This window comes from Carassius gibelio, chromosome A19 (assembly GCF_023724105.1).
Source record: "Carassius gibelio isolate Cgi1373 ecotype wild population from Czech Republic chromosome A19, carGib1.2-hapl.c, whole genome shotgun sequence".
In the NCBI taxonomy this organism is placed as follows: Eukaryota; Metazoa; Chordata; class Actinopteri; order Cypriniformes; family Cyprinidae; genus Carassius; species Carassius gibelio.
Genome location: NC_068389.1, coordinates 4769959 through 4796827, shown reverse-complemented (window position 1 = coordinate 4796827; position 26869 = coordinate 4769959). Strand labels below are relative to the sequence as shown.

The 26869-nt window shown below is 38.5% G+C and overlaps 3 protein-coding genes and 2 long non-coding RNA genes across 6 annotated transcripts in view; 3 read left to right on the top strand and 2 right to left on the bottom strand.

Moving 5' to 3' along the window:
* LOC127935832 (uncharacterized) overlaps nucleotides 1–26869 on the bottom strand; it is a 136366-nt gene that overhangs the window by 21604 nt on the left and 87893 nt on the right. The window lies entirely within an intron of this gene.
* The window catches only part of LOC127935827 (uncharacterized), a 197679-nt gene that overhangs the window by 144982 nt on the left and 25828 nt on the right, over nucleotides 1–26869 (top strand). The window lies entirely within an intron of this gene.
* Nucleotides 618–10026, top strand: LOC127935816 (ubiquitin-conjugating enzyme E2 E1). 2 transcript variants are annotated; one of them, XM_052534008.1, is made up of 6 exons: nucleotides 618–721; nucleotides 1138–1292; nucleotides 2195–2245; nucleotides 8412–8544; nucleotides 8970–9117; nucleotides 9429–10026. In XM_052534008.1, the coding sequence occupies exons 2-6, from the start codon at nucleotides 1144–1146 to the stop codon at nucleotides 9524–9526; spliced, it is 579 nt and encodes a 192-aa protein (XP_052389968.1). In that variant the 5' UTR covers nucleotides 618–721; nucleotides 1138–1143; the 3' UTR covers nucleotides 9527–10026. The 2 variants fall into 2 exon arrangements, with proteins under 2 accessions (XP_052389968.1, XP_052389967.1); XM_052534007.1 differs by lacking the exon at nucleotides 618–721 and adding an exon at nucleotides 737–1042.
* Nucleotides 11669–15154, bottom strand: nkiras1 (NFKB inhibitor interacting Ras-like 1). Its single transcript, XM_052534009.1, has 4 exons — nucleotides 15001–15154; nucleotides 14190–14291; nucleotides 12943–13184; nucleotides 11669–12227 (listed from the first exon to the last, which is right to left on the bottom strand). The coding sequence occupies exons 2-4, from the start codon at nucleotides 14281–14283 to the stop codon at nucleotides 11985–11987; spliced, it is 579 nt and encodes a 192-aa protein (XP_052389969.1). The 5' UTR covers nucleotides 14284–14291; nucleotides 15001–15154; the 3' UTR covers nucleotides 11669–11984.
* Nucleotides 15300–17119, top strand: LOC127935815 (60S ribosomal protein L15). Its single transcript, XM_052534006.1, has 4 exons — nucleotides 15300–15360; nucleotides 16048–16229; nucleotides 16371–16507; nucleotides 16766–17119. Exons 2-4 carry the CDS (start codon nucleotides 16058–16060, stop codon nucleotides 17069–17071), a joined length of 615 nt encoding a protein of 204 aa, XP_052389966.1. The 5' UTR covers nucleotides 15300–15360; nucleotides 16048–16057; the 3' UTR covers nucleotides 17072–17119.

Here is a 26869-nt window from a genome sequence, read left to right as displayed (position 1 = left end):
ATTATTTTACATTTAGTATACACTTTATTTTGTATTATGTAAATAATAATAATAATAATTATGGCAGAGAAAAAAATCAGCTACTTCGGTTGTGAAATAAATAAAGTTGTTTATCAAGCTATATCAAAATAAATACCCCCCAAATAAATAAATAAATAAAATAAAATAAAAACATCAAGAAGCTCAATCATCAAGTTTGATTCCCCGGGAACACATGACAGGTAAAAATTGACAGCCAATGCACTGTAAATCGCTTTGGATAAAAGCGTCTGATAAATGCATTAATTTAAATTTAATTTAATTTAAGAAGCGTTTTGTGCTGATGTTTCTCAGCGTCGTCTCGCGCTACGTGTGTGTACCATTTTTGGGGGACATATTGGTACCCAAAAGTGAGCAAAACCTGACAAAATCCCCAAAAACCTCCATTTAAGGACGTCCTCATTTGTAAAGCTGGTATAAAAATAAAGTGGGCTTAATAAAGTATTATTATTATTTTTTTAATTGTTAAAATGCAGAATGTTTTCTACGAGGGGTAAGGGTAGGTTTAGGCTAAAAAGTGTTTAACTATCTGTATATAAAAACAATAGAAGTCAATGTAATGTCCCCATTTAGATAGCTAAGTAAATGTGTGTGTGTGTGTGTGTGTGTGTGTGTCTGCAGAAGCAGCACTTCCGCTCTGAGAGACACGCGCGTCCACGGACACACACCGACACAAAGAGAGGTACACAACCCTTCTATCCTTAATCAATAAGCCTCACATTCCCATCATACTGTCATCAGCGGCGCGTTAGGACGCCGTTACTCTCTTCTGCACGGTAAGGGTCCGAAACATTGCTCCATCGACGGAAACTACGAGTCTCCGGAGCTGACGACATCCACCGTGTTCTACCGGATCCATTCACCGCGTCTGTGGGATGGTGTGAAGCTCGTGCTCGTGCTCGGTTTAATGTCGCTCGCGTCTGGTCGTGTTCGGGTTATTTTAAGCTGAAATGCTGAGCGATGGCGCGCAGGTTCGCTCCGTGTTGTTGATCTGGAGTTAAAGGTCACACTCGATCCATCGAGACGTGGTTACACTCATGCACTGTTACAGTGTGACGTGTGTCTCGCTTCACTGCAGTGTCTGTGTGTGTTTGATAGATCGGGATGTCGGATGAGGACTCGCGTGCCAGCTCTGGGTCATCCTCCTCTTCCTCCAGCCTTCAGCAGCAGGACAGAGACCCCGCTGGGAAAAAGAGAGACAGTAAAGCCAACATGAGCAAGACCTCCAAACTCCTGTCCACCAGCGCCAAGAGGTGAGCGTGAGGGCGTCCCGAGGCCTGGCCAGAGCCCTGTCAGTCGGACACCTCACAGGTTTTGTGTGAAAATAGCACAAATAAATCAATAGAACAAAGACACTAATTAAGCAATGTTTGAGTTTGTAGATGTCTAGTAACACTCGTTTCAGCCCAACCTTGGGTCTAATATGGACTAACCCATCTTTTGGGTCAAAAATGTAATCACAAATTGAACGCAGTGGTTGGATTAGTCCATATTTGAGCAAAAGTTGGGTTGAAACGACCCAGCATTTTTGTTTTTCTACAGAAAACAAATGATCAAATGTAAAATGTCACTGCATAGTCTTCAGTGTACAAATGAAATCTACACTGATTATTGTTCAAGATACAAATTCAGTAAAGAGTGAAAAAAAGAAGAAAGATTTTCTCTCTTATTTTTGTAGATTAACATTAAGGACCTCGACAGCATCCAGTGTAATGATACACATCTGATTTCTTTCTCAACTGTTTGTTCACTTAACACATAACTAACAGTATTTTGAGGATCCTCAGTTAAGTATTAGAGGAACAATGTGGCCTTATCTTTTTATTAATGAGATCAGACACAGAACCACACACACAAGATTGAGAGATATCATACACAGCATTTGAAACCAACCAAATGAAGGCAAGGCATATAGTTAGACCTTCATGGCATACTGTTATCTTGTCAGTGTGTTTTTTTAGCTTTCAGACAGCAGCTTTTACTTTGAAAGAGCTTTACTCCAAAACTCATAACTGATATGATCAAACACACAACGAACATGCTCTTCTAGAATAAATTGGTGCTGCTTCTAGACTGCATTTTTGGCCATCATCGGTATCCAGATGTATGTGGATGTCAGAGTTCAGAGATATTCAATCACGTGTCTCTTTTTCAGGATTCAGAAAGAGCTGGCTGACATCATGTTGGACCCGCCACCAAACTGCAGGTGAGGAAATGCTTCATCTCTGATATTCTCTGGATGCATGAACCAAAAACCAACAAACTTCCTGTGGGATCTGCTGCCCGTAGCAAAGACAGAGCTCTGACATTAGCCAAGTCTAGGTGTGATTTCCCGGCTAAAAGGTCAATGGTGTAACTATGAAGCACATCTCACACTGAAGTCGCTTTCAAACCCAAGCATCAGTGAAGATCTCCACTCTGTGTGTCTAGCATAATCCGTGTGTGGAGCCTTTCACCTTCATGCAAAGCGATCGCACGGATGTGATTTCACAGAGCGATGGCAAACGTGAGCAGGTTTTACCTCTGGACTGAAGCTGTTGCAGTGTTTCCTCACAGGACACGATTGCAGAAACATCACTGAATCACTGGTCAGAATAGGGTTTTCTGTGTCAGCAGACCTGGAGTTATCAGTAATATTATCAGAGGCTCGTGCTCCAGTAAAAGAGTTGTTCTAGATGGGCAGATAGCTCAGACTTTAACTTGACCAGCTTACAAGATAAATGAGTAAATAAATGATATTTTTGACTCAGAATTGCAGAGCTGACACACCTGGTCATCTCCAGCATCTGTTTATACACTGCCTTCTCTCACGTGTCTGACCTGCTCTTTTATCTGGAGGTGTCAGAGTCACATCCCCCCCGCCGTGGCTTTCTTCTCTCTCTTGATTTATGAGCAGCGTTTGCTAAAGCCAAGCCTCGAAGGCTTGTGTTACTCTTTCACATTTAAAGTCTTGAACAAAGCGGTTCAGGTTGTAGCCGACACTCGTCTAGTGTGCACACTCCTGAGATGCCGAAGCAGATTTTGAATTGATGTGAAATGATGGGCACAAAAAGGTAAAAAAGTCCAGTACATCTGTGTGGCTTTTGCTCGATGTTTGTGAGGATGTTCTGTTCACTCCAACACAAATGCATTCACGTTTTCGACAGACTGGCTCAATAAATAAAGCAAGCACATTATCCCAGTGATACCCTGGTTGTGCCCAGTGCACAAAACACTAAGCAAATTAGTTTTTGACACCCGCTTGTCTCGCACATGAAAGGAAATCAGACAGTATTTACATATTTCAAACAGCAGCCGCTCTGGACATGTGACCAAAAGTGTGGATCTTATTGGCTGGCGTCGGTCTGAACAAGTGCATTGACCATTGTTATTTTATAATGTTTATTGCACTGAATTTTCTCCTCAGAATCTGTCTGGATGTAAACAGACCTCAAAAGAGAAGCTCACTGATTTTCAACCTTGTATTGTGTGTAAATGTGCAGTGTGTCCTCAGATCTCCTCTTATTTTATCATCTCGTGTCACTCTGCACTCACACATCCCTGTTTATCTGAAACAAATCCATCCGGCTTGCAGACGTCTGACAGATGAGTTTCTTATTTCTTTGTACATGAATCCAATGGCTTTGAAAAGTGATAGCTCTTCTAAGCAAGCCACATGATTTGATGTGCATTTCATGTCTGTCATGAATTAAATCAAGTCTTTCTCGGTTGTTTAGCATGTGTTATTGCTCTAGAGTTGTTGTTTTTTCTGCTCAGACATCAGACGGCTGGCCTTGTCACATGACTGTGGGCTTGTGTTGTGTCTCACGGCGAAAGGAAGCATTGTAAACACTCCAGAGGTTCCTGTGACCTTTGGTGTAGTCACACAAGTATTATGAGTGTGTGTGTGTGTGTTTATAGATGTACGCTCGGAGATTGTCGCAGGACAAGCAGAACCCGTTTGAGAGCTGCAGGGTTTTTCCTTTAAACTTCATTAAAGAAGCACCGAGGGATTCTGAGAACAGACTTTAGGAAGCTGCTGTTCTCTGTCAAGTGCCAGATGTTTAGAAATGCAAAACTGTGATGATGGAAATGGTGTCTCCATCATTTTACTTGTTATGATTGTGAGTGCTTGGGTGTTTATGATCTAGAAGGACAGGAGGCTGTGTTCGGTGTGTTTCACATGACACACAAGCAGTATGAGATAGTATGGAGTGAAATAATGAGGTTTATAACGCTAATTATTGTACTTCCATACAGCTTTATCCAGCATCATTCAGTTGCAGCAACTTAATTGTTACACTTTGGATTTGCATGACAGACTTTTTTGGAAAGCATTTTGATGAATGTTATTATAGCGTATATTAACAATGTTTTGTGTGTTATGAGACACACACAGACACTGCGTGACACTAACCTGCTAATATGGGCACTAAAATAAATGTGCACTGCATGCGTGTAAAACCAGCTTACGCTTTTCACCACAGGTCATTTAACGAGAACGCAGAGTAAGATTTCTTGTTGAAAAAAATATCTAACTTTTATAAGACTAACAAAAGAGACTGAACAGTATTACTTTTAGTTATATTTACAGTGGAGGACGGCTGATGGCCGGTTTAATCAAGAAACCTTTGTTTATAAAGTGATTTTAACAATACAGATTGTGTCAAAGCACTTTACAATATTCAGTAAAGTCAGTAATGTGAAAGAACAATAGTAAACACTCAACTCTCAGTTAAAGGCAGTTCATCATAAATAGTGTCTGTGCATTTATTTTCAATCAAGTCAATGATATCGCTGTAGATGAAGTGACCCCAACTAAGCAAGCCAGAGGCGTCAGCGGCAAGGAACCAAAACTCCATCGGTGACAGAATGGAGAAAAAAACCTTGGGAGAAACCAGGCTCAGTTGGGGGGCAGTTCTCCTCTGACCAGACGAAATCAGTAGTTCAATTCCAGGCTGCAGCAAAGTCAGATTGTGCCTTAACTGCTTCCTGTGAGTTTAACACTTATACACCGTCGATCAAGTGCTTGGGGCTGAGAAGACATATATATTTTTATATTATGTTTTTGAAAGAATCGCATTTGTTTGATCATCAATACAGTAAAATGGCAATATTGTGATTATTTTTCTAATATATTGTGTATTGTTGATTTTTTTTTTTTTTTTATAATTATTTTTGAGATATTTTAAACTGGTATTTATTCCTGAATTTTCACTCCATTTTCATTACTCGTTAATGTCCCATGATCCTTCAGAAATCATTCTAATATGCGTTCAGGATTATTTGATGAATAGAAAGTTCAAAAGAACAGCATTTATTTGCAATATTAATATTTAGCAACATTATTTACATTTATTCATTTAGCAGAGATTAACATTATAAATGTTTTTTTTTTTTTTTTTTTTTTTTTTTTCGGTGGCTTTTGATCCATTTAAAACATTTGCTGAATAAAAGTCGTAAATCATATTAACCACAAATGTTTGAACTGTAATATTATAAATCATGTAGTGCAGTAAAGGTAATAGAAAACTCCCATTACATTCTAGTTTTTTATAACAGGCTGAAGTTAGTTCTGCTGTAAATAACTCTCTGTGTACTGTGAGCAGTTCATCACTGGCTGACACGTCCAAACACTGTGTGTGTGTGTGTGTGTGTGTGTGTGTGTGTGTGTGTGTGTGTGTGTGTGTGTGTGAGTGTGTGTGTGTTCAGACAGTGCCTCCTGCGTGTGGTTGTGTTCAGCTGTTGAGATGCTTCTGTTGTGGAGCATGAATCCGAGTGAAATCACATGGGACTGGTTTGATGCAGTCATCTCATGGCTGTTACGCTCAGACGCTGACACAGGAACAGTTTGTGTGAATCTTTGCTGCCAAAAAAGGCAAGTTTGGTTACAGGAAAAACTTGAGCCTAAATTTGCCTCTGATTATTTTAGTTATATATTTAGGTGTGATTATTTGCACTGCTCTGAAAACACAGAGGGCCAAGTCATGTTTGACCAACTTTTATACAAGCAGTGAATGAAGTTCCTGCTTTAAAGTTTCAGATCTGTAATTTAATCTTTAAATATCCTTTCAGCTGTCTTAATATTCTTCTAATGTTGCTAAAAAGCTTGGTTTCCTCTGTTCTGCTGATTTTGTCTCTTTTTAAAGAGCTATTATAAGCACATTCACACTGTTATGTATGTCTCTAGTCTGAAACCGCAGTAAATGATTACATGGCTTAAAAAGGCATTTATTTATTCTAGTGAATAAGTACACTGCCTTTTATATGTTTACCGAAATAATAGGGAACTGGAAACCACCTGTATTTTTCTTCCAAATAAGAAAAGTACCACATTCAAGAAGGGCTGTGAGTATATTTTGCCAGAAGTAAGGTTACTTTGATATCAAGATTTTAGGAAGCAGTGGAATTTCACAATTCTTTGAGGTTGCTGTCACTTTAAGACTTAATGCATAGAATCAATATATTGACATGCATGTGATTCCTGATGGACAAAATCAAGTCCTGCCAAGGGTTAATTAAAAAATCAAATTAGACCATATTTTGCTGTGTGTTATTGTGCTGGTATTTTGGCATGCTATTGTGAGCGTGTTATTGTGCTCATATTTTGTCTTTGCAAGAGTAACAGATATTAACTTTACCAATAACTTAAAATTGATTTAACCTTTTATATGTTTATTATTACATTTATATGGCATTTTTTCTTACCTAATTAAATGTATGCATCATCATTTGTCAAATTCTTACATTTTATCAATAAATTCAAATAGTAAGAGACAGAGCTACCAATCAGATTAAATCCGTATCAATGACATTTGTTTGAAATGCAGAGGCACAGAATCTGCATCTGAAGCAGCATGTAGATGCATTCACACAGACAGACTGTTTAATGTAGGAAACAAATGGAGTTAATAATGTTTTGATGCTTTAAAAACAAAACGTTCAATAGTAATATTTGAACTGATTCTGGGAACAAAAGAAAAGAAAATATATTTTAATTATAAACCAGCAGGTGGCGGCAAATCCGTCTTTGAGTCATTAATTCAACCGATTCATTCAAACGGCTGATTGATTCAGTAACGAAACGCCACCTTGTGTTGCTCAGAGACGCAAAACTGTTCTGCTGTGTTGTTGTTTTTAAAAGCTACATTCTTTACTGAAATTTGGCAAAAACAGAAGCTTGTATATAAAATTTAAGTCAATTAATACTAAAATCAGTGCCACATTTGCAATCGTACTGATATATAAAAAAAAAATAAACCTGTACTCTGTGTGATTTATTAGCTATATCAGCTTCTATCAAAATAAAAGACAAAGTCATATGTGGGCATATTTGCCCCGTTATCATGAATTTTGAGGGTATTCAAAATGTATTTTAATAGACTAAATCACGCAGTGTAAACGTGAACTCTAAATGCGCTCGGCAGTATTATCTACATCTCATAGTGTGTGTGTGTTTGTGAAATACTCCATAATATCAAATCGCATATCATTTTAGCAATTAGGATATTATCATAGAGGAAATATATTGCACAGCCGATGATAGGGAAGAAAAGAGATCTCTTACTGATGTTTTGCATGTTCATTTGGGATTCAAAGAGATTGTTTAATCCACAGTACACACTTGTCCACTTTTATGTATCTATAAACATTTACCATATTGTCCTGGTGATTTCAAACCGCACATGACTTATGGAGAGAAGCAGCAGATACTTTGAGTCGACTGCTGTGCAGTTCTTGTCATCGAGCAGCTTGCTTCCTCTGTTTGTTTGTGTACATGATTCAAGGCTTTCAGAAATGGTTTTCTGATTTTTAGCTGTTTCAGTCACATTTACTGGTTGGAGCTGTAACAGCTTACAGATTAGTACAGTCAGTGCTGTACTAATAACAGCCTATCAGTCCTATCACTGTGTGTGTGTGTGTGTGTGTGTGTGTGTGTGTGATGTCATGTACATTTCAACTGTAAAGTGATTATCTTTACAGCACTTCGACACATTTAATACTGATTTGAATCTAAAATCACTCGTTTACTCGTTCTTTGTTCTGCTGAACACACAAGACTGTATTTTCAAGAACGGTGGTAACCAAACAGTTTCTGGTTTTTATTTTCTTCCATACTCTAATATCTAAATATCATCTTTTGTGTACAGCAGAAGAAATAAATTCATACAGGTTTGCTGAAAAAATGATAACTTTTTTTTTTGTTTTTTGAGTGCGCTATCCCTTTAACTGTAAGCCTAACTCGAAACAGTAAACCTTTGTATACCTTTTTATATATAATTTATTATTAGTGAGATTGGTTAACACCTTTTCAGGTTACAAGTTCACCTGGTGTTACAGATAAATTCTGGTGTATTTCTGAGTAAATGATCCTCTCTGCTTCTGTTCCTCAGTGCGGGTCCTAAAGGAGACAACATCTACGAGTGGAGGTCCACTATCCTGGGTCCTCCAGGTTCAGTGTATGAGGGAGGCGTGTTCTTCCTGGACATCGCTTTCACACCAGACTACCCCTTCAAACCCCCCAAGGTCAGAGCTCGCTCGCAGAGAGACACAGTTAGTGTTGGGGATGGACCGATGCTTTCACTTACAAACCACATACAAAGGATTGGGGTCAGTGAGATAAAAAACAAAAACAGAAAGAATACTTGTGTATTATTCCAGGCTGCAGCAAAGTCAGATTGTGCAGAAGAATCATCTGTTTCCTGTGGTCTTGTCAACCGAATTATTAAATTGTTGAAAAAACAAACAAACAGCTATTGTAATTCCTTGAGCTGAGGCTTCAGTGTCCACCTGTAAGTGTCTATGACAGACAGGAAGCAGGGCTGTAAAGAAGGAAGTGAGGGTTTGTACAAACTTCAGGAGAAGAAAAGCCCCTGGACTAAATGAGTAAAGAGTAGTATTTTTTATAAGAGAGTCTCTTAATGACTGTTGTGCCGTTCTGATGTGTTCAGGTGACGTTTCGCACGAGAATCTACCACTGCAACATCAACAGTCAGGGTGTGATCTGTCTGGACATCCTGAAGGACAACTGGAGCCCGGCGCTCACCATCTCCAAAGTGCTGCTGTCCATCTGCTCTCTGCTCACAGACTGTAACCCAGGTAAGACACGGCTCTGGCTCGTCTGAGATGTTGGTAGGTGCTTGTTAGCTGGTCGTGGGCTGGAGCTCCAGTGTTTGTCAGTATGTTGGAGCTCCAGCTGTTTGACCGAGACGACAGCAGAGCAGTTACAGGTGTGGGCATCGATACAGCCGCCTCATGCTCATGTATGAAACTGCACACAATATAAAGTGAAACAAGGTAACGGCATGTGTGAAGTGTGCTATCAGTGCATCCAGTGGACTGTGTAGATGTAGATAGCAAAGCAGCTCAGGAGGTTCTGCTGATGATTGTGTTTCAATCTTCTTCTGCAGCTGATCCTCTGGTAGGAAGCATCGCCACGCAGTACACAACCAACAGACCGGAGCACGACAGGATAGCCAAACAGTGGACCAAACGCTACGCCACATAGTGTCCTCTGACCGCCTGTCGGACATCGGGGGGGATATGGGGGGCGGGGGCATAGGGTAGAGATAGAGGGTGCATTTTATGATGGAATTAAATGTTTCTTTCCCTGCATTGTTTTTGTTTTGTTTTCTCTCTCCTTGGCTCAAGTAGCATCATGATTTGACAAAACTGTATCTTAATGTGTGTCGTCTTTGCCTTCCAGTTGTAAATTGGTTTTATTCATCAAATGAAGTCACAGCATGAGCCTAGAGCAAGATTGTTCCATGTGTGTATTTTCCCACCAATATTAAAGTAGACGTTGGTGTACGGAGTCGTTCGGGACGGTTCAGTGCAAGCCTTCAGAGGGAAACACTGATGGTGTATTTCTGGTTAAAGCCTGTCAGGAACATCTCTGCGGTTATAGTGCATCTGGAAATATATCAAGGATGGTTATGAATTTTCTGCATTGTGAAATCTCATTTTTATTACAGTAATGCAAATAAAAATCAAGAATTTATACATTGATACTATGTGTTTTACTGTTTTTAATTGAAGCTATTTATTAACTTGTAAGGTCATCCTAATAAAAAATGGCATTGTTGTCATGAAAATCATCATGATTATGGAAAATGAAGGCTGATTTCTTTTGATTACGGAATGAAATGTGATCAGATTTGTGACAAACTTCCAAATTAGTAATTGATTATGTTGAATAGGACAATTCAAAGATTATAGCACGTTTATATGCAGACGACTCTTGGCCAATATTACAGCAGTTTACAAGTTCTGCTGTTAAAGCAACATGAGATTTATTCCCAAAAAAAAAAAAAAAAAAAAAAAAGTCAACAGTCCATCCAGTCAATAAGCATTTATTTGGTTGAATCATCTCATTACATTGTGAATAAGACACCATATGTATTTAAGTAGCTAGCTTTTATTAAATTAGAACGGGTTCCTAAGACAAGGATTTCACAAATGTCCATTTAATTTTCCTCTGACTGCAGCAACTAAGGAAGAGTTTTCCTGCGCTTTTACACAAACCGCTACAGGCTTCATCTCAGGAGAACATGATTATAGCTCTGGGTTTCTAAAGCTTTGAGACGAAATGCAAGAACAGCCGAGTTAGTTTTGGAAGTACTTGCTGGAAGACATTGTCATACACACTATATGACTTTAACATGACCTAATGTTGCCACATTTTCATGAACGGACATCTTGAAGCACTTCTATGGAAAGCCAAAAGGGTCAAAAACACGTGAATTTGAACAAGTCAACAATATGTTAAATACGAGTCTTTCCTGCGTTAAATGCATGTTGTTTCCATGTGGGAAATCACGTGTGCATCACCTGACAGGGTGTGCATCCACCACGTTATAGCGGTGTTTTACTTTAGATATGCTTTCATCAATGCCGTGAGGAACGCGTTATGCACTACACTCACTGACAGACTTCAGCGTTTGCTTTGTGTTTGTTCTCCTGAAGCGTGCGGCGGTGGTTAAATGATCTTGCATCTCCAAATGTTTTATAATACAAAATTGATGTAAACGCAGCTATATTTTCAGAACAGGACAAAACATCTGATATGTGGATAAAGATCGGTGCATTAGTGTGAATGCAGCCTATAAACGCTGCCACTGATCTCATCAGTAATAATCAAACAACAAGAAAAACCCATACCTATGATTGTCTGTAAACTTTCGGTGACTTAAAGCACTCTCAGATACTGAAATTACTTGTTGTTTATCACTTGTTATTGTTTTTAAGTTATATTTTGTTGGGTTTTTTTATTTATTATTTTGTTATTATCAAAAAAAAAAAAAAAAAATACCCAGCTTATATAATTTAACAAAAAATGCGCATTTGATATATTTGAAAAAAATATTTGTAAAATTTAGGGTGCGATGCATTGTGATATCGAATTAAATTGAATCGTTGACATTATAATCTTAACTGAATCATGAAGCCAAGGAAGATTAACACCCCTAACATTTTCCATCCCATAATAAATTACATTAATTTAGAAAACACATATAATTTTATAATATATTTAAAGTGTAAAACAGTATTGAATTGATAGAACCCTAAACGAGAATAATGATAAATACATAAACTCAGTGTTAAATATGGAATAACTGTGCTAATGACACTGAAATACTTAGCTTTAGAGTTTCAGAATACAGTTTTTAATGGTCTAAAAGATCTTAACAGTGCAAAAATAAGTTCTTATCCTTCCGATTAATTCTGGTGTTTTGTTTGCACGAACAATGTTTGCACGAGATTTGTAGTTTTGTAGTCATTTTCCTTTCACTGATATTTTCCATCAGTGCGCACAAATACAACAACAACACAATAGATGAAGTGCATGTATTTCTGAGTGTGAACAGATCTAGTCCTAGCTAACCTCTCCCACTAGAAGCCCTTAATCTTCTACAGTACAGAGAGAAGGTAAGTGTAGAGAGCTGATGTGTGGTAGTGTGAGCTGCTCAGATGTCGCTGGACGGCGTGCCCTTGCTCTTGCGGCCGGGCAGAGGGAAGGCAGACTTGCTCTGGGGCTGAGTGAGGCGGCTGGTGAGGCTGGTGAAGGGTTCGATCAGAGAGCTTCTGTCTGTGACCGTCACCTCCCAGAGTTTGAGCTTCTCTCCGCGCGCCCACTGCTGCGCCGCGTCCTGATCCACCTGCCTCCGCTCGCGCAGGTCACACTTATTCCCCAGCACCATCACCATCACCTGCACACACACAGCACAATCAAAAGACTTCATAATTTAATCATCATTTAATGACATATTATCTATCTATATACAGTACTTGTCAAAAAGTACTGTTCGGAAACATTATGATTTTTTTTTTTTGAATGTAATGAATTCTCTTAAGCCTGCATTTATTTGATCAAAAATACAGTAAAACAGCATTTGACACAGCTATTTTCTATAGGAATAAATAATAAATGTCACCTGACATTATAATGTAATTCTAACATGCTGAGTTGCTGCTTATTGGAACAACGTTATCAATAATGGTTCTTATTATTGATATTACAAATAATTTGGTGCTTAATATTTTGTGCATTTTTTTGTTTTTTGATTGATTAATAGAAAGTTTAAATGAACAGCATTTATTTGAAACATTATAAATGTCTTTACTGTCACTTTTATAGTTTCACATTATAAATCTCCCCTTCCACTCAGCGTACATGAAGTGGAACACGACCACGTCCCACCAGTGCTTTTTCAAGACTCTCATCAAGTTTTGGGTGCGGGAAGAGGCACTTTTACCTTTATTCAGCGTTCATGTAACACTACGTTCGGTTCAGAATGAATTAATTCCGATGGAAGCAAAAAGTGTCCATGTAAACGCACCTAATGTTCCTGGAGCAGCAAATCAAGCATCCTAGAGTGATTTGTGAAGGAGCCTGTGAGACTGAAATATGTATATCTTTCATGCCTCTTTTTTGTCTCTGGACTTGTCGATCTCCTTCTTCAAGAGCTCGACTCTTCTGAAGGACTCCAGGCTGTCGACGCTGTAGACCAGCACGAAGCCGTCCGCCACTGAGAAGAAGTGTTTGGGTAACTCCAGCCCCTCTCGCAGCCCTCTTGTGTCGTAGAGGCGTAACTGCTCCCTCACGCCGCGGTCCGTCTCCACAGATGCCACGTATATGTCCTCCTGAGTGTCACTCGTGTCTGCCCCTGACACCAGATACAGCTTCACACGCTGCTTTAACAGCTTCACACGCTATTCATTGTTTCATGAATGAAGCACAGTGCACATGCTGAAAAGGCATGCATTCATGCAGTCTTTTAACAAATAAACCAACGAATATTCAATATACCACAAATGTTTCTAATATTTTATCAAAATGTAAGATCGATCATATGCCTACAAACATAGAAATATTGTAAGATCCTATAATTAATGTATGCATATCAATATTTAATAACATCTAAAGATGAATAATGCTGTAATTAAGAGCATTAAGTATGAAGAATATATATATACACTGCCATTGAAAGGTTTGGGATCAGTAAGATGTTTTAAAGAAGTCTCTGCATTTAGGCTGAATTTATTTGATCAAACATACAGATAAAACAATAATATTGTGAAATTTATTACAGTTTAATATAATGGTTTTCTATTTGAATATACCTTTACACATATTTTATTTCTGTGATGCACAGCTGTATTTTCAGCATCACATAATCTTCAGAAATCTTTATATGATGCTGATTTATTATCAATTTAGGAAACAATTGTGCTGCTTAATATTGGATATTTCTCAGGATTATTTTCTATCGATAAGAGTCTTTACTATCTCTTTTTTTTTTTCAATTTAACACATCCTTTCTGAATAAACTTATACATTTTTTTCTTAAAAAAAAAAAAAAAAAAAGCAAAAAAAAAAAAAAAATTAATCAGCTGACCCCAAACTTTTGAATGACATTGTATATTGTTACAAAACCTTTATTTATGTATTTAGTTTTTGGATCAAGGCTGTTATTTTCAACATTTCAAAATGATCACAGTTTCCAGTATAAGATGCTGATTTCTTATCAGCATCTTATACTGATCTCTGAAGATCACGTGATGCTGAAGACTGGAGCTGTGCATCACAGGAATGAATGAGATTTGACTGTATATTAAACCTGTTATTTTAAATCGTATTTCCTCTTGAAGGCACTGGTCATCACACATACCTACAGTGTGAGAGCCGTACAGTAACTGCTCCAGGATGGCTGTTTTCCCCACAGATGCCATCCCACAAACCACCACCTTACAGCCCTTCCCCATAATCACTCCTGAAACACACAACACATCAGAAGAGCCGTTCACATATCAAGCACTGCTAATTAGATTCAATTAGATCTTAAAATACTCTGAATCAGACATCCACCTGCCTTTGAATTATCCCTCTGTGGGGTATTTAACCCTGTGTTACTGTCTTTTGGAGGATTTTGTCTTGTAAACATTCACAAACTTTTTTATGTTTTTTCCTTCTGATCCTCTTTCACCTAATATTTTGACTTGAAGTACACCTGAGATTTTAAAATAAATATTTGAATACTTAAGTATCACATCTGCATATTCATGGTTCTCTGACTTAATGGTCACTTCTTTTTTTTTTTTTACATATATTTTAAAAATATTTATTTTAATGTAATGTTTTTTTATGATTTTATGAATGTGATAAACGAGTTAAGACAAAAGTAATCTAAATGTAATGTAAAACAATATTGCCTAAACGTTTAATGTAATGGATATGTTACTAACTACAATTTAATGGACTACAATGCGTAAGTAATCTAGCAGCTCTGGAAGTACAAAACCTGATAGCACTGAGAATATTTACTTTCTCAAAAATTCACAATACAAATGTTAGTACATGCATAACAATGACAAGTATTTAAAATGACATAAATATCGCTGAAATAAATCTCAGGTTTGATTGTCAAGAACAGATATTAGCATGCATTCATTGATCACAGACTCAGAGAAATAGTGACTCACCTCACGCGCTCTGACAGACGATACACATCTGATCAATGAGAAATCATTATCAATGGGAGACGTTCGGTGTCATCACTGTGTGCTTCACTTCCGGGAGATGACCCCTCGCTTCTTCTCCTGAAGCCTTTCTTATAAGAGAAAAGTGAAACCATACTATTCAGTCTGAAATGTCAGAAACATGCTGCCACGGAGGGTAGATAGCTGGTTAAATACATTTGATGCTTTTAGTTAAAAATCACGTTCCTCTCTAGGACTACATTTCCCAGAAATCTTTAACAGCGGAACCGGAAATACGTTGTAACCGCCTCATAAAGGATTATGGGTAACTTTTCTTTCTCTTTCCGGTTAGTACGCCATCAAGTAAGCAAACCTGCTCGTTTGTTCTGAATGTAGAATCCATCAACAATCTTAATGCTTTTAATGTCATCCGAATCACACGATTAGTGTATCGCGAGCGGAGTATCTGAGCTTTACTCTCTGACGCTCATTTCCCGCCACGATGACGTGACGCGCTTGTTTTAGAGCGGATTGTGGAGCTGCTGCGGTCATGAGTTTACACGCTTTCTCCCGTTTCTGACAAAACTAAGTTAAACTGTTGCATTGTCAAATGTCATTTTCTGGAATTACATTTGTAAAGGTTTTAAAGTCGCTGTCTACGACTGAAGAGTTCAGTTGTTTTGTCGTTCCTGTATGTTGCCATGTTGGGCAAACATTACACCGCATTATTATTATTATATGACGTTAATTCCCCCTGAAGTTGCTATAGACAGATAATTTATGATATGAATACACACTTGCAGGTTGATATAAAGCTGCTCATACATCGAGAATGAAGTTCACAACGTGTTTCTTGCTTAATTTTGCCTTCATTAGTTAATTATAAAAGTGGTATTTGTAGCATTAAAAATGTAAAAGCTCTGTGCAGTCTCAATCCAGTCTGAATGAAAATCATAAAGCAGAGTAACATGCAGATTATAATAGCATCAGATGCATTGTCAACTATCACAGTGCACGAGACTCACATGACTTGTTTCTCTGGCGCTGCAGGTGAGGCATCATGGGAGCGTACAAGTACATGCAGGAGTTATGGAGGAAGAAGCAGTCGGACGTGATGAGGTTCCTGCTGCGTGTGCGGTGCTGGCAGTACCGTCAGCTGTCGGCCCTCCACCGGGCCCCGAGGCCCACCAGACCCGATAAAGCCCGCAGGCTGGGGTACAAGGCCAAGCAGGGTGAGTGATGAGAGCAGCGTGTGTGAGAAGAGCTCATCAGCTGCTTCTGAGAGCGGTTTAGGTGATACTCAACTGAACATCGTCTCTCTGTGGTGTATGGTAGAGACTGTGAATCTTACCTCTGTGCTTTGGTCCGAACAGGGTACGTCATCTACCGCATACGAGTGCGCCGCGGAGGCCGCAAGCGCCCCGTGCCCAAAGGTGCCACCTATGGCAAACCCGTGCACCATGGCGTCAACCAGATCAAGTTTGCACGCAGCCTGCAGTCAGTAGCCGAGGTACGTGAGATACGAGATGCATACCTCGCTATCAGGTTTTATATGTATGTGAGCACACATTTATTCTAAAGCGTGTTCAGGGATTTATGGTTAGACGGATTATGGAATAAATTGACCATTTGTTAAGGCTTCAGGTTACACAATTTGATGTGTAGGTCTCATGCATGTTCAGAAATGGCACCAATGAAGCATGCATTTATTCTGAGTCTTGTTCTGTGTGTCGAGGGTCATGTGTTTCTTCTGCTGCTGTGTTTTTAGGAGCGTGCGGGCCGTCACTGTGGAGGTCTGCGGGTGCTCAGCTCATACTGGGTGGGTGAAGACTCCACATACAAGTTCTTCGAAGTGGTCCTCGTCGACACCTTCCACAAGGCCATCAGACGCAACCCCGACACACAATGGATCACCAAGGCTGTGCACAAGCACAGGGAGATGCGCGGGCTCACGTCAGCCGGCAAGAAGAGCCGTGGTTTGGGCAAGGGTCACAAGTTCCACCTCACCATCGGCGGCTCTCGGCGCGCGGCCTGGAAGAGACGCAACACCCTGCAGCTGCACCGCTACCGCTAGACAACACGTGCTGTACATTCACCCAAATAAAGTACCTTTGTATGTTCACATGGTGTGTCTTTATTGAGAGCTTGCAGATGAGCAGGGAATCTGAAATGCACAGGTATTCAGGGCAGGAGTTTATCTGTCAGCTGGACCGAGGCCGCTGGAAAAATGTGTTCTGATATACTTGTTTCATTTGGGCTGTGAAGACGAGATGTTAAGACTACACACATGCAGCTGCTCTATGAGAGCGTTTGAGTACGAGGAGAGGTTTACTGGGGTTGAAGGTGAATAACAAACCCTTGCATATTGTGCCTGTGTTTGTCTCTAAATCTCAATATTTTCACAACAGAGCAACTTTGAGATCTATATTCAGCTCTAGTTTGAGAATATACTACTGGGATTTAATATTTCGGAATACAGCTCAGATAATCAAATTCAACCTGTTTTGTCTAAAAGTAAGGATCACAGTTAGGTAAACCTTTAACTCTGTCTTTGAGATCGTTATTTAGGATCTATAAACCAGTTTAGCCAACTGCTTCCCATGATGGCTATCTACTTTATTGTTATGTTGGAAACTATCTTAACGAATAGTTAAATCAAATTGGAATAAGAGTGATCTGTTATTTAGGTAATCTAGCTGGGATCTTTGGTCAGAAGTGATTTGTCTGATTATTTTATGTTAATAACACAATTTTCAAATAGATGAGTTAAGAATATAAGATGTAATTAATGTCTTCTGCAGCATTCAGATGGCTGATAGATTAAGGGTGTTGCATGCGGTATATATATAGTATCTCACAGAAGTGAGCACACCCTTCAAATTTTTGTAAATATGTTATAACTTTTCATGTGACCGCTTAAAAAATGATTTTGCTACAATGCAAAGAGGTGAGTGTAGAGCTGGTATAACAGTGTAAATGTGCAGATCCCACACAGCCATCAGTCTCTAATCTGCTGGTGTGTGTGTGTTTATAAACAGTTCCCTCCATAAGTATTGGAACAGTAAAGACAAAATAGCTTTCTCTGCTGTGGAGTCAAGACATTTGCAAATATGATTAAAAGATCAATATGCGACAAAACTACAGAATGTCACACATGTTTCACCAAATGAAAAGGACAGCACTTTTAGACTTCATCCCACTATTTGATGTGAGCATTAGTATTGGAACAGTTGAATTTAAGGCAGATGCAAAGATTAAAAGCTAATTTTTAGTTGCAGTCTGAAACCCATCACCGGACTCTTGGTCTTCTGCTCTGAAATGCATTTCTCCAGCCTTTAGAGCAGTCAATTCCACCTGTTGCTTGTTTTGGGGAGATTCTGTCTTTAGTCTCCTCTTCAGCTGGTGAAAGTAATGTTCAATCGCATTTAAATCTGGAGACTGACTTTAAATGCCGTTGCCCTGATAAAGTCCTTGACTGAACTGGCAGGGTGTTTTGGGTAATTGTCTTGATGTAATATGAAGTGCTTTTTCTAATGAGTTCGGTGGCAATTTCTTGAATACTTGTAGCCAAGATGATTTGTACCCTTCCAAAATCATTCTGCTACTGCCATCATACATTAGGTCATCTTTAAAATGAAGAGGTCCTGTTCTAGAGATAGTCATGCATGCCCATGAAACAACACCACCTCCACCGAGCTTTACAGATGAGGTTAGATGCTAAGGATCATATACAGTTCCCTTTTTTATCCACACTTTGCTTTCCAATCACTCATCAGTCCATCAACTCAGTTCCAAAACTCTACTGGCTCACATTTGTGAAGAATCTTGCCTTCCTATTTTGGTGCTGATCAGATGTTTGCATCTTGCTGTGTATCTTCTGTAATTCTGTGTCAAATTCTCCTGTGGACTGATAGAGCATCACCCCAGCTTTCTGGAGCTTGTTGGTGATTTTAGAGACATGTATTTTAGGGCTCTTTTTGACAGCTTTTATGATTTGTCTGTCATCAACTACTGTTATTTTCCTCAGTTGATCAGGTCATTGTTGGTTGTTGATGTTGCCGGTAGTTTCCAAAATTGTGATTTCTCCAAGCCCAAACTCTTTGTTTTTCCTTTAGTTCTAATTGACTTACTCTTTTCTTTTAGCATCCAAATTGATTGCTTTTCTTTCATAGTCTGCTTCCTCGTCTTCACCCTGGTTTGTGTGTGTCATCATTGAATGCAAGACTTAGAATGCAGAAGCAATGGATATAACTGATAAGACACATTCCCTGCTTTTAATATCTGCACTGTTAGCAATTGATGTAATTTTTACAATAAATTTTACAACAACGCACTGTATTCATGTTTTTGTTGTAAATGCAAGTGCATTATGGGAAATTAACGGACAGTCCTGTAAAATTATTGTAACTACACTGTAGAAGCATTTTTTTACAGCAACCGCATAGCATTGTGGGATCGCTGCTGTTTGAATTTTGAAATTACGCGGCCAACGGACGGTACTTTTTGGAAGAAAGAACATGTCTCAGGTATGTAACATAAAATTTGTTTTATAAGTCTTTATATATTAATACTGGTGATCTGAGTGAGTGCTGATTGTTTCATTTGGTATAATTCAGTGGAATAGGGTGAAGTTAGTTAAAATCGCGTCTTCATACTCGATCCAGATTTACATCGCAAGAACTTTACCCAGAAACTATGGACTTTGAGCTGGAACTCGGTGTGCTTCCACCGCAGCTACCATGATCTAAATAAAGTTCTGGGTAAAAAAAATGCCCCTCAGAAAGTCCCTGCTCGCGAGGTACTTGTTCAAAGGTAACGTTACTGAACTTTCGGGAGTGGCAATGCAGCATTGTAGTTTCAACCACCATTTCTTTTGATAATTTTTAAAATATTACTGACATCGTGTCATGAAAGGTATAACGTTAGTGTTTTAACTATTTCAGGCGAGAATGTAGTTGTTTAAAACTCAAATATGCGGTTTATTTATAAAGACTGCGTCTATTAAAAAATGTGTTTCGCTGATGTCGGAGACGGTCAACTCCACGCGATCAGCGGGAGCTCAGGGATCATTAATCCGTCGGGAGCACTCTCAACTCGGGTAGACATCTGACATTTGCCGCTGGCTGTGATGTCTCTTTAGTGGTAAAGCATAAAATATAATTCGTTTTGGGTGAACCGAACAGGTAATCTTTGGTCTTTATTCAGTTAATCTTTTAATATGTTAAAATGAAAATAGGAGACAATAGGCTACTGTTTGGTATAATATTTTGTTTTATATAATGAAGGCCTAACGTTACACATTTCCCTGAACTTTATTTCTGCGGCTATTAATATGTTTAACGAATGAAAATGAGAACGAAAGGAGGCAGTGGTGTTTGATATCATATTTCGTCTTATTGAAATGAGGGGGGGTCGGTGGAAACGCGTCATAACTGTACCACGGTCATGAACGGTCAAGGCAGAAGGAAAAGACTGAGCGGGAACAGCTGTAGACCGTCCGCAGGATCAGCTGCACACTGGCTGCTAGATGGAACATACGTTTGCTTGCTTTAAGCCCTGTTAATAATTGTCATATGGTTATATGTCAAAGAAGAAAGGAAAGGCTGTAATTCAACATAATCCTATTGCATCCTTAAAATGCCTAGTCTAAATTAGGAAAAACCATACCATAACTTATTCTCCCACCTGATAAAATTGGTACTTTTGCCCATCCTGCCAATACTGCCACTCATGCGTGTGTAGTGAAGGGTTCTAGTGCTCTTTTAGTTATCATATTGTGTATGCATTTCAGGAGAGGCACTAAGTGCAGACAAATGGATGATGTCTTTGGAAGGGACAACTGTGATGGGGCCCCACAACAACCTTCTGAATGGAGTGCAGCGACCTTCACTGTCTACATGTTTAACTAACAGTATCCTAAAGAGGCCTCAAACACTAAAGGTATGTTTAAACTGTTTGCACACTTATAAAGAAAATAGACTCTACGATATACTCTATGCATTGATGTCAAAAGACAGGTTTCCATCCAATTCCTTTGCACCTTTTAAGCGCATTCGTAGAAATTTGGCAAAGAAACCCTATAACTGGAGAGCATTTCCATCAGCTCTGTTATGTAAATTAGAAATGGACAGGAGAGTAGTCATGAAACGCTGTGGGATCAAAACTTAAGGGGCAACTTAAAACAGCCGATAGAGTTGCAACAAATGTGCATTTATGTTGCATTTATTAGCAAGTCAATCCACATAAAAAGTTTTATTCACATTAGAATATTTTGTGAATTTGAACCGTTTCCATTCAGGATTTTTTTGTTTGTTTTCAAAATGTTAAAATGTGCATTAAAAAGCTGGATGGAGACAAAGCTATTGCTATTAAGTGTCTAACATAGAGTTGGTATTGCCCTCCAAGACATTTATGTAAACACAGAGAAGTCTGACAGACAGCAGTTTAACATTACAATTTTCATTAAGTCAATTTTGGGGGTTAAAGTCATTAGATGTGATTTTACTTTTTCCTTTCTCTTTGGAGTGTTACAAGCTCTTGGTGAATGAAGAAGATCTGTATAGGGTGGCCATATGCGCCGTTCATACGGGACACGTCCCCGCCAGGATTTTAATATTGCCTAAAACATCCAGGTCGATCGAGAGCTAAAGAGAGCAGAACAGACAGCTCCTTAAGCTTTTGAAATTGCTCTCATGTGTTTGTTCGTTCGTTTAAATTGAAGCGTCACTCTTAAACGCTGTTTCTTTAAAAAGGGAAACTACTTTGTTTGGCCTTCCAAAAGAGAACACGACTAGAAATCATGTTTATATCACATTTATAATGGGTTTGACATTATAATGAAATAAACATTATAATTAAATGTTTGTCTCGTTGCTTCGGCCGGACAGGGCACAGTATGTTAAGTGGCATAACATTTCAGTCACATGATAGATAGATTGGATAGCTGGTCAATCAGAGCACACTTTGCTTTTCAGAACGATGAACTTTGTAAAAATCAACACGTTTCAGAAGGCGAGGAGAGGAGTACCTGTAGAGGAGAAACAATAATGTGTTTTTTTAACCTTAAACCGCTTAAACATTTCATTACACCAAATACACAAAATAATGTTCTTTTTAGCAACGTCATATGACCCATTTTGCAGACACTTTTGTCCAAAGCGACATTCAATTTACAGTGCATACAGTGACATTATATATTTAAGAAAAACAATGTAAAAGCCAATGTAATTCTAATAATAAATAATAAATACATCAACGTCATTTTTTTTCTACAAGCAAGTTTACTTTTTATGTTTTTTTTTTTTACACAGTATTTATCATTACCTGATATGAAAACTTGTTTTTACTCTCTCTGTTTTCAGAGCTTTTTGTGGAATCAATTCCAAGATGTCAGCAAAGCAGAGAAGAGACGGAGGATCAACGCACCTGTCTGCACCCTATTAAGAAGACTCCTGGGTTTTGAGTTGATGGGCTAGTATTGATGCCCACCCACACCCCACAGCTTCCCCAGTTCAAGACTGGTTGGGACCTTTTGTTATTTATTACCATGTTCCCCCTGATGATAGACTGTCTGGAAGTGAGCTAGATTCTTCAGTGAAACTGTAATTTTGTTTGTATGAAAAAAAAAGATAAAATACATTTGTAATATGTGATGTTGCATAGTGTGTTAATAATAAAAAATAATAAAAAGTTGCCATTGTTTTGGTTTTAATTTTGGAAGATGGAAAATTGCAGTATTTTATTATATTTAGAAATTACAATATTGTAATTGTCTCCTGTAAAATTACAGGAAATTCCTGGCAACTGAGTTGCAGTAAATATACAGTAAATTTAAATAAATTACAGCATTTTACTGTAATAATGCTACTTTAATCACAGTAGCACTGCTGTAAAAATACAGGACTCTATTGTATTAAAAAAACAATATATTACCTGTATATTACTTGCTGTAAATTCACGGCAATTAGTTGCCAGGAATTTCCTGTAAAATTACAATAAATTTTTAACAGTGTGAAGAATTAATGCAACAGGACACAGCTGAACACTTAGAAAGACATGAGTCAACTGTTCCAATACTTCTGCTCACATCAGATGTGTCTTCGCTGGTAAAACATCTTTGTGTTGAATCACCCAATAATAAAATGTGACATTCTGTAGTTTTGTCACATATTCATATTTTAATCATATTTACAGATTTCTTGAATCCATAGCAAACAGAACAATTTTGTCTTTACTGTTCCAATACTTATGGAGGGCAGTGTGTTTGTGTTTGTGTGTTTGTGTGTTTGTGTGTGTGTGTGTGTGAGAGAGAGAGAGAGAGAGAAATGATGTTCATCAGCACGAGGAAAACAACCCAGTTTGTGTAGAATAATGTCTGAACTTTGAGAGATATATGGCTAATAAGTAGACTATTAGAATGCAAACTGATCTATTTTGTGTTTTTTTAATTAGTTTTAACTATTTTTATTTATTGCACCCTAAAATATTAGGGCATATTAGTTTACCATCATAATAATATGCCAGAGACCCCTGTAATAGACATAACCTCATTCTCATTAGTTTAAAGAACACAGTTTTGCTCAATATCAGTGCAAACAACATCCTCTGAACTCTGAATAAACTTAAACGTGCACTCTCAGAAAAGAAAAAAAAAAACAAGGGTACAAAAGCTGTCACTGGGGTTTAGTACTTTTTGTACTTTTGCACTTCGTATTGCTTGGCGGGAAAGTAACCTATCCTACAGAAAAGCATTAAAAACTGCGAGATCCGATTACTTCTCTTCTAGAAAAAAATAAACATAACCCCAGGTTTTTATTCAATACAGTGGATAAATTAACTAAAAATAAAGCCACAACAAGTGTTGACATTTCCCAACACCACCGCAGTAATGACTTTATGAACTACTTTACTTCTAAAATCGATACTATTAGACATAAAATTGCAACCATTCAGCTGTCAGCTACAGTATCACATCAGACAGTGCACTATAGACCCCCTGAGGAACAGTTCCACTCATTCTCTACTATAGGAGAGGAAGAATTGTATAAACTTGTTAAATCATCTAAACCAACAACATGTATGTTAGACCCTATACCATCTAAGCTCTTAAAAGAGGTGCTTCCAGAAGTCATAGATCCTTTTCTGACTATTATTAATTCCTCATTGTCATTAGGATATGTCCCCAAAACCTTCAAACTGGCTGTTATTAAGCCTCTCATCAAAAATCCACAACTTGACCCCAAAGACCTAGTTAATTATAGACCAGTCTCGAATCTCCCTTTTCTGTCCAAGATACTAGAAAAGGTGGTATCCTCACAATTATATTCCTTCTTAGAGAAAAATGGTATATGTGAGGATTTCCAGTCAGGATTTAGACTGTATCATAGTACTGAGACTGCTCTCCTTAAAGTTACAAATGATCTGCTCTTATCATCTGATCGTGTGTATTGTATTAGTTTTATTGGATCTTAGTGCTGCGTTTGACACAATTGACCACAACATTCTTTTGCATAGACTTGAACACTTTGTTGGCATTAATGGAAGTGCATTAGCATGGTTTAAATCGTACTTATATGTAATTATCAATGAAGATTCGGGAGGAGCGCGTCAGATACTTAGCCTAATCATCACAGGTGGACCACAATCAAGTAATCAATCCCACAGTATAAATATCGCTGACTTACCTCTATCCATTGACGGTTTATCAGCATCCCTCCTCCACCCCATCTCCTCACTTCAAGTTCACTTTACAATATACGGGGAAGGGGGGGTACTCTAGGTTCGGGCAATTCCCGAGCTCGGAGCCCTTCCCCGGACAGCACGCCAAATACGCATACCATACCTCAGCTAATTATATGTAAGCGTGAACTAGTGGAATGACCGCCATCAGTTCATACCAGTGAATGTAGAGGTATCATATCGATCACAAGTGCAGTATGGAGTACCTCAAGGCTCAGTACTAGGGCCGCTACTCTTCACGCTTTATATGTTACCCTTGGGAGATATCATCAGGAAACATGGTGTTTAGCTTTCACTGTTATGCTGATGATACTCAGCTCTATATTTCTTCACAGCCCGGTGAAACACACCAATTTGAAAAACAAATGGAATTCATAGTCGATATAAAAAACTGGATGACGAGTAATTTCTCACTGCTAAATTCTGAAAAAAAACAGGTGTTAATTATAGGACCTAAAAACTCCACTTGTAATAACCTAGAACACAGTCTTAGACTTGCTCTGTCAATTCTTCGTCATCAGTTAGGAACCTAGGTGTGCTACTTGATCGCAATCTTTCCTTAGAAAGCCACGTTTCTAGCATTTGTAAAACTGAATTTTTCCATCTCAAAAATATATGTAAATTATGGCCTATGCTCTCAATGTCAAATGCAGAAATGTTAATCCATGCATTTATGACTTCAAGGTTAGACTATTGTAATGCTTTATTGGGTGGTTGTTCTGCACGCTTGGTAAACAAACTACAGCTAGTCCAAAATGCAGCAGCAAGAGTTCTTACTAGAACCAGGAAGTATGACCATATTAGCCCGGTCCTGTCCACACTGCACTGGCTCCCTATCAAACATCGTATAGATTTTAAAATATTGCTTATTACTTATAAAGCCCTGAATGGTTTAGCACCTCAGTTTTTGAATGAGCTCCTTTTACATTATAATCCTCTACGTCCGCTACGTTCTCAAAACTCAGGCAATTTGATAATACCTAGAATATCAAAATCAACTGCGGGCGGCAGATCCTTTTCCTATTTGGCGCCTAAACTCTGGAATAACCTACCTAACATTGTTCGGGAGGCAGACACACTCTTGCAGTTTAAATCTAGATTAAAGACCCATCTCTTTAACCTGGCTTACACATAACATACTAATGTGCTTTTATTATCCAAATCATTTAAAGGATTTTTAGGCTGCTTCAATTAGGTAAACCGGAACCGGGAACACTTCACATACCACCCTATGTACTTGCTACATCATTAGAAGAATGGCATCTACGCTAATATTTGTCTGTTTCTCTCTTATTCCAAAGTCACCATAGCCACCAGATCCAGTCTGTATCCAGATCAGAGGGTCACTGCAGTCGCCCGGATCCAGTACGTATCCAGACCAGATGGTGGTTCAGCACCTAGAAAGGACCTCTACCTCCCTGAAAGACAGCGGAGACCAGGACAACTAGAGCCCCAGATACAGATCCCCTGTAAAGACCTTGTCTCAGAGGAGCACCAGGACAAGACCACAGGAAACAGATGATTCTTCTGCACAATCTGACTTTGCTGCAGCCTGGAATTGAACTACTGGTTCCGTCTGGTCAGAGGAGAACTGACCCCCCAACTGAGCCTGGTTTCTACCAAGGTTTTTTCTCCATTCTGTCACCGATGGAGTTTCGGTTCCTTGCCGCTGACGCCTCTGGCTTGCTTAGTCGGGGTCACTTCATCTTCACTTCAATGATGAACTGCCTTTAACTATCATTTAGCATTATTGACACACTGTTTTCCAAATGAATGTTGTTCAGTTGCTGTGACGCAATATATTTTGTTTAAAGTGCTATATAAATAAAGGTTACTTGACTTGACTTGTACACTTTAGGTAATAATTTGTACCTTTAAGGCACCAATATGAACTCTTTAGGTACAAAAGTGTGCCTTTTGAAAAAAAGTGAAAGCTTTTGTACCTCTTTTTTTTTGAGCGTGTGTTAAACAGTGTTGTAGTAAAGTTAACAAATGTCACACTTCAAGATCTCAAACACACATGATTATGTGTTATTTTATACAGTGTCATTTTATTTTACTTTTGTTATTTTCATTCAATGCATGTTGTGGTGATATACTGTGAATGGAGTGGAGTCTCTAACAGAGTAATGCA

Bases quoted from the DNA above. Each gene is read 5' to 3' on its own strand.
- LOC127935816 (XM_052534008.1), top strand. From the start codon at position 1,144: ATGTCGGATGAGGACTCGCGTGCCAGCTCTGGGTCATCCTCCTCTTCC. The intron at 1,293-2,194 runs GTGAGCGTGAGG...TCTCTTTTTCAG, and splicing joins CTGTCCACCAGCGCCAAGAG to GATTCAGAAAGAGCTGGCTG. The intron at 8,545-8,969 runs GTCAGAGCTCGC...TGATGTGTTCAG, and splicing joins ACCCCTTCAAACCCCCCAAG to GTGACGTTTCGCACGAGAAT.
- nkiras1 (XM_052534009.1), bottom strand. From the start codon at position 14,283: ATGGGGAAGGGCTGTAAGGTGGTGGTTTGTGGGATGGCATCTGTGGGG. The intron at 13,185-14,189 runs GTATGTGTGATG...ATCTGGTGTCAG, and splicing joins GTACGGCTCTCACACTGTAG to GGGCAGACACGAGTGACACT. The intron at 12,228-12,942 runs GCATGAAAGATA...GTGTGTGTGCAG, and splicing joins AGTCCAGAGACAAAAAAGAG to GTGATGGTGATGGTGCTGGG.
- LOC127935815 (XM_052534006.1), top strand. From the start codon at position 16,058: ATGGGAGCGTACAAGTACATGCAGGAGTTATGGAGGAAGAAGCAGTCG. The intron at 16,230-16,370 runs GTGAGTGATGAG...TGGTCCGAACAG, and splicing joins GGGGTACAAGGCCAAGCAGG to GGTACGTCATCTACCGCATA. The intron at 16,508-16,765 runs GTACGTGAGATA...CTGTGTTTTTAG, and splicing joins GCCTGCAGTCAGTAGCCGAG to GAGCGTGCGGGCCGTCACTG.